The sequence below is a fragment of the Anolis sagrei genome, chromosome X (assembly GCF_037176765.1).
Source record: "Anolis sagrei isolate rAnoSag1 chromosome X, rAnoSag1.mat, whole genome shotgun sequence".
NCBI classification, from domain to species: Eukaryota; Metazoa; Chordata; class Lepidosauria; order Squamata; family Dactyloidae; genus Anolis; species Anolis sagrei.
This window is the reverse complement of record NC_090034.1, coordinates 16,448,988-16,456,484: the sequence shown is the minus strand read 5'-3', so window position 1 is coordinate 16,456,484 and position 7,497 is coordinate 16,448,988. Positions and strand designations below refer to the sequence as shown.

Sequence of the window (7,497 nt, the reverse complement as noted above, 5' to 3'; positions counted from 1 at the left end):
GAGAATGCCTGCCATAGATGTGGGTGAAACGTCAGGAGAGAAGTCTTCTGGAACGTGGCCAGACAAGCTGGAAAACTCACGGAAACCCAGCCTTTAGGACTCTTAGCTAAAGGTTTCTTGTGCCTCACCAAACTACAAACCACACATTCTTGCAGCATACAACCATAGAGAAAAGCGTTATAATTTTGTGGTGTAAATGGATTCCTTGACTATCCATGTACAGATGGGCCTGTACACAAGACCTCGTTAATGCAATGTGAAGGCACACACTGTGACAGTCCCTATTGCCATGCCCGCAAGGACAGCCCAGAATCACAAACAACTACTTTGTGCCATAAAAAGGGCAAAAACTGACTTGTTAACAGAATCAAGCCCTTTTGAGAATTAATGGCTCTGCCCATTCGAGATCAAGCCAACCCAAAACACTTTGTGCAATAGCAGGAAAAGCTTCCAATCTATGGGTTGCTATGAGTTTTCCGAACTGTCTGGCCATATTCCATAAGCATTCTCTCCTGACGTTTCACCCACATCTATGGCAGACATCCTCAGGGGTTGTGAGGTCTGTAGGAAACTAGACAAGAGGGGTTTATATATGTGTGGAAAGTCCAGGGTGGGAGAAAGAACTCTTGTCAGCTTGAGGCAAGTGTGAATGTTGCAAATGACCTTGCAGCTTTAAAGCCCGGCTGGTTGCTGACTGGGAAATCCTTTGTTGGGAGTTGTTAGCTGGCCCTGATTTATTCTTGTCTGGAATTAGATGTGGGTGAAATGTCAGGAGAGAATGCTTCTGGAACATGGCCATACAGCCCGGTAAACTCACACCAACCCAGTGATTCCAGCAATGAAAGCCTTCAACTCCCAATATATGTTAAGTGCCATTCACTGTATTACTTCAAAATGTTTGAGTTGACAGAAAAGACAGGGATGAGATGGGGTATACGATTGTCTTTGCAATCCACCACACTTCAGTGCGGAAAGCTACATGCCTTGAATCAAGAAATAGTTTTCTATGATCTACAGGGGTACTCGCAGGAACACCTCAGCAAGCGAGAGTCCAAAAGTGGCAGGCTAAAACCTTAAGAAATGGGGCCACAAAGTGGAATCCACGACATGCGAGTGAAGAGAAGGGCAAAGCACAGCCCACCTATTACAATGCAGCCTGAGCCCTGCCACATGCACAATGGAGGACCTGTTTACAGCAACACCAGAGGCACTCCAAGTGACCAGCTTCTGGTCCATGGACATCTAATAGAATGCCACGTTTTTAAACTTTGCGTTTTCTCAAACACATCGCAAATGTACTCTTGGTTCGCTCCAGATACAATAAATAAAAAACTCAAGGGCTTTACCAGTTGGGGCAAAGTCTCCACTCATTATAATGTGTGTTTGCCTTCAAGAGATGTCTTGACACAGTAGCAATTAATGACTTTATTCACATGATGCCTTGGTCCCAAGAGTGAGCTTCTCTCTTACAGTACCATACGACGCCACCGTGAAAATAATGTCTTGCAAGGAACCAGGTCACTTCATCTCATTTTATTCAGTTTACCGGGACGGCTCTCTTCTTCTGAGTTTTCAGGCAAGCGACTCCTGCGAGCCCTGCGGCCAGGAGGCTAAGGGCCACGCCAGTTACCAGGGCCACCGTCACCCACGCCCCATTTCTCCACTTCTGTGAGCCTATGGAAGAACCAATACAAGGAAGGAGAGAATTGTTATCCAGGTTATAACAGGGCAGGGAGGAGAAAGACCCAATTTTACACCTGCTTTAATAGTAATATGCTTAATGTTTGATTAATGGGGCTAAGTTATGTCTTGGAATACGTGTTGTGGTGGATCTTGAGAGCCAGCGGGATACTATGGTTAGAGTGCTTGGCTAGGGCTTAGGAAATCCAAGTTTCATTGCTCCCACTCAACTATGAAATTGATTAGATGACGTTATATCAAGATTAAAGGGAGCCCCCAGTGCCGCAATGGATCAAGCCCTTGTGCCTGTAGGACTGGTCGACTGACAGGTTGGCGGTTCACATCCAGGGAGCGGGTTAAGCTCCTGTCTGTTGAGCTCTAGCTTCTCAGGCAGGTACATGAGAGAAGCCTGTCACAGGATAGAAAAAACATCATCCAGGAGTCCCCTGGGCAACGTCCTTACAGACAGTCAATTCTCTCACACCAGAAGCAACTTGCAGTTTCTCTAGTTGCTTCCAACATGAAAAAAAAATCAAGATTAAAGAGACCGGTTGACCCATCTTACAGAGTTTCTATAGGAGAAAGTGGGGGAAGAAACAAATCCAAATATGCTGCCATGAGCCCTTCTAGATTTCCTCCCCACCATCACCACCAATGTCCCCAAGACAAGATGTTACTTGCAAAGCTTGCACATGCTCAGAACCTTTCAGACAAAGGATCAGTATTCTCATTCACTCACTACTTGCACTTTGAAATTTCTCATATGCCTTTTATATGCCATGTTTGTAGCACCAAAAATTGCCACAGTGGTGACAGTTGTTGATGTTGTTGTTTGAACAGAGCCTTGGACCAGACTGTGAGCACACAGAACAGATTTGTAAACAAATATCAAGTCATTTATAAGAGCCATCTTACAGAGTTTCTATAGGAGAATCTGGGGGAAGAAGCAGAGCCAAATATGCTGCCATGTGCTCTCAGGGGAAAAGAACATATATAAATGTAAACAAGAAATAAACTTTGCATTCTTTGGGCCCTTGGAATATTTTCTAGTGCCCACGATGAAGGAGAGCTGCCTGAAAACAACTAGAACAGAGGTTCTCAACCTGTGGGCCCCCAGATGTTTTGGCCTACAACTCCCAAAAATCCCAGCCAGTTTACCAGCCCGCGGTGGAACAATGGGTTAAACCCTTGTGCCAGCAGGACTGGTTGACCGAAAGGATGGCAGTTCGAATCCGGGGAGTGAGGTAAGCTCCCATCTGTCGAGCTCTAGCTTCTCAGTATTATTATTATTTTGTGTGTGTGTGTCAGGAGCAACTTGAGAGACTGCAAGTCACTTCAGGCAGAGAGAATTGACCATCTGAAAGGACTTTGTCCAGGAGACGCCCAAATGTTTTTGATGTTTTACCATCCTTGTGGGAAGCTTCTCTCATGTCCCCGCAATAGGGAGCTGGAGCTGACAGAGGAAGCTCCAACCTGTCGGTTTTCAGTCCTGCCAGCATAAGGGTTTAACCCATTGTGCCACTGGGGGTTCCCCTGATTGGTAAAACATTAATCATCCACGTGTCCCCTGGGCAATGTCCTTGGAGATGGACAATTCTCTCACACCAGAAGTGACTTGAAGTCACTTCTGACACTAATAAAAACCAACCAGCTATTAGGATTTCTGGGAGTTGAAGGCCAAAACATCCGGGGACCCATAGTTTGAGAACCTCTGTATCCCAAGTGATGTATCCTAATTCCCAATAAGACCTGTAGCCAGAGGTGCTCATGGACCAACCTATATGGAACCATACCTTTGGTATCATGTTGCTCCTCTGGGACCAGAATGATCGCATGAGGAAGGGTCACTATAGCAGCATTCTCTGACGGTGCCACATCTGCAACAAAAAACCACAGGTTTGTATTTTGCTTGCTTGGCCAATAGGGTGGTCCAGCTTCTCCAATCCTCCATTGAACACAGAAGTGGAGAACCTTCAGTCCATGGCTTTGGCGCAGCTCAAGAGATATACCCATCCAGAGCACACCATTATTTGGCTAAAATAAGAGGCTAGTTAATGCTTAATCATAGAATTACTCCAATATTACACCAGCGTACTTCACGATATCGTTTGCTAGTTATGGATGTGAGGTTTTGCAGTGCAACAACACCTGGAGAATGGTGATGGAGGCTTCTTCTTTGGAGACCCTTAAGCAGAGGCTGAATGACCATCTGTTGGGGGTGCTTTGAATGATTTTCCTGCTTCTTGGCAGAATGGGGTTGGATAGGATGGCCCACAAGGTCTCTTCCAACTCTATCATTCTATGACGGTACGATTTGCACCCATGCATATATCTAGACCTATGTATTTTGCATGTACCGTGCCCTTAATTCTATTCATTCATGGAATGTAGTCCCTAGGAGCCATCCCTCATTGAAATTGGGTTCCAGGCCAAGTTTCAAGAGTCACAACCCAGTGCATTAGGAGAACACCAGGGTAGATGAAGACTGCATGAAGTATTCAATTGCTCACTCAATGGGCAGAGTAAAAAGCAAGCTGTAACACAAGCATGTGCCACATGAGGTGTTGCTGGATTCAAACTCCATTATCCACCACCATGGGTGATGTTCACTAGGGCTGATGGCTTGCAGAAAAGAATTATCTGGGAAGCCACACGTGCTCCAAAACTATTGTATGTCAAGTGATTTTTGAATTATCCCTACGTGATTTAAATCAAGTGCAAAAGGAAAACCACTCCTTTAACAATGCAAATACAATCACAAACTGGAGATGCATAACCATTAAAATCAGCAAAATACAGTCTGGAATTCGTGTAAAGGGCTCAAAGCTGCTTTGCCATTACCCTTCATGACAGGTATGTTCCAGTTAGGGATCAGTGATGATTTAATTACCAACTAAGGGCTCACAAATATTTTCAGAACGTGTGGCCTGGTAAATACGAGGGTTGAATGAAAAGTAATGCCTCCACCTTCGTAACTCCTCAACCCATGGCAGTACTGGTATGCGGCAGGTACTGGCTTCTTCAGTAGACTCTCCTATACAGTTCCATTTTAGCGGGAAGCCTTAGCATTGAACAGTTGTGTTGTTCAAGTGCGAAGTATGGAACCCTGCAGAGATGGTTGGTCAATGCGACTTAAGCAATGTGAAGTCATTGAATTCTTGACAGCAGGTGTCACCCCAAAGGAGATTCATCAGAGAATGCAAGCTGTTTATGGTGATTGTGTTGATGTAAGTACTGTGCGTTGTTGGGTGAGTAAGTTTAAAGATGTTGGGGTGGAAACATCTGACTTGCGTGAGAAAGAGTTGGACGTCCTGTGACAGCAACTACCGAGTTTCACAAGCAAAAGGTTGACAGATTGATTCAGGACGATTGTCGTATCATTCAGAGAGAAATTTCAAGCATAATCGGCATTTCGCAAAAACGTGTGGATCACATTATTGCTTTGCTTGGCTATTGGAAGATCTGCGCATGATGGGTACCCAGGATGGGAGAACTATGAGACATTGGTTGCGGAAACAGAGTGCCAATTTCTTCCATGGCGGCTTCAGAAAACTTGTTCATTATTGGCAGAAATGTATCCAATTGTCTGGTGATTATGTGGAAAAGTGAATAGTGGTCGTTAAAGAGCACATTCTAATGATTATTTCTGCATTTGATTTATTAAATTATTCCCTTTCAAAGCCAAGTAACAAAGGTGGGGGCATTACTTTTCATTCAACCCTCGTATCTGGAAGGGCCCAAGGCTCTCCATTACAATGGAAATCAAATATGGGTGAAATTTCCCACCAAACAAAATGCTTTTCTGGCTAATAATGGACTCCAGGGTCTTGTTTTGCACCTCAAATAGTGTTTTGAAGGATGCCACTTCAAACCAGCAAACAAGACTGCTTTGGCAATGAGAACTATGTGCATAAAGCACTTAAATTCTGGAAACACTTAAAGCAGCCATGAGGAGCCAGAGGACAGATCTTCCAAGATCAGCATCCTGCATTTATGCTTGAAGAGACCTTCATTAAGTGAGTTACCTCTTCTGCCTCGGGAAGGACGAGGGCACCTGGTTGAACACAGCGGGGAGTCTGGCTTAAGCCGGTCACAGATGAGAACACTGCAGTGAAAGTATATCTAATGGGAGAAGCAAATGCTTGAGTCATTTCACCATGCACTATTATAATAGGAAGCAAAAGGGAAAGTGGGATTAGACAGAGTTAGAACAGAATAAGACTCAAATATGAGTCAACCTCTGTTAACAAAGCAGATGTGTTTCATAGGCATGGCTTCTTTAACAGAGGTTTTGGTGCCCAAGGCCAAACATGAAAAAGAAAGAACAGTGATAGGTTCCTACAACACAGAAAAGAAGAGCTCTTCAACATGTTTCAGAAACATTTTTGTTCAAAGCTAATGATATACACATGTGAAATGAACCAACCAACTTGGGAAAACACAATGAAAGAGAACTTACAACTCTGTGGTGACCCTTTTAAAAACATACTTAAGTTGCATTGACTGGCTATCTGTGCAGGGATCCATACTTGGCACTTTAACAACACAACCGTTCAATGCTAAGGCTTCCCGCCAAAATGGATCTGTAGAGGAGAGTCTACTGAACAAGCCAATACTTGCCACATACCAGTGCTGCCATCTGTTGAGAAGTTACGAAGGTGGAAGCATTACTTTTCATTCAACCCTCGTAAGTTCCAGGGTTGCATTACACGAAGGATCTTCTTGCATAATATATGGATATGACTGTATAGGCCAGGCATGGGCAAACTTGGGCCTTCCAGGTGTTCTGGATTACAACTCCCACAATTCCTAACAGCCTCAGGCCCTTTCCTTTCGCCCCTCAGCTGCTTAAGCAGAAAGGAAAGGGAAAGGGGGCCTGAAACTATTAGGAATTGTGGGAGTTGCAGTCCAAAGCACCTGGAGGGCCAAAGTTTTCCCATGCCTGGTAAAGACAATCATCTTCTATATCATTTTTTCTACTCCAGATGGGTTTCTTGAAACAATAAATCTAAGTCCTGCATATTTCACTCCTTTTTTAATTACAAGTTCATATTTCACTGGCTATACTACACTCTGCATGATATAGATACCAAACATCCCTGGCCTATCTCTATCCAGGGTCCACTCCTTGCTGGAACTGCAGATCGAAAGAGATTCCCAGGTATATGACTAACCAGGCTGGGCAGTGCTTTGCCATTGGAAACAAATGCAAACGCCTTCACTTCAAATCTCTGGCGGAAGTTGGAATAGCTGACAGCAGGACCCACAGGATGGATCACTGTTTTGTAGTTGTCGAGTTCATAGTCACACCTATGGAAGCCAAGTGACACAACACAGAGAAGTTGAATTCTGAATTTCAGATCTTAGCTGGCAAACATCGTTTGAGCATTGGGCTGGGATTCCCATCCAAGTCCTCACAAAGCCTTGAAACTCACTGGATGGCTGTGGGCTAATTGTTCTTTCAACCTCATCTATCTCACAGGATCGAAGAATGAACCTCTCTTTGCCAAAATAGGCCTTTCCCAGGTATTAAGGTGGGATGGACAGTGCAAATATCAATCATGTCAGACTTTCTTACCCATCGACCACAATGTTCCAACGTGGCGAGGAAGACGGATCTGCCGATAGTGAAGCCCAGCAGTCATCCAGCATCAGGTGGATATTTGGGTCGTTACGGTTGAGCACCTGAACTTCCAGGAAAATGGGCTGCCGCAAATATTTCACAATGGGATACTGGTCATCACTGTAAGGGTATACGTAAGAGCCATCTGTAAGACAAAGCAAGGAGACTGTTGAGACAGCGTAGGAAGGAGAGTA

At 44.5% G+C, this 7,497-nt stretch overlaps 1 protein-coding gene across 1 annotated transcript in view; it reads right to left on the bottom strand.

Annotated features, from left to right (window-relative positions):
• Positions 1-1,410: 1,410 nt before the first annotated feature.
• The window catches only part of LOC132780480 (zona pellucida sperm-binding protein 2), a 31,802-nt gene continuing 25,715 nt past the window's right edge, over positions 1,411-7,497 (bottom strand). The window contains exons 14-18 of the mRNA XM_060784195.2: positions 7,259-7,448; positions 6,855-6,990; positions 5,706-5,802; positions 3,474-3,557; positions 1,411-1,674 (exon numbers count right to left, since the gene is read on the bottom strand). Coding sequence (XP_060640178.2) covers positions 1,538-1,674; positions 3,474-3,557; positions 5,706-5,802; positions 6,855-6,990; positions 7,259-7,448 — 644 coding nt within the window. The 3' untranslated portion in view covers positions 1,411-1,537. The remainder of the gene's footprint in view (positions 1,675-3,473; positions 3,558-5,705; positions 5,803-6,854; positions 6,991-7,258; positions 7,449-7,497) is intronic.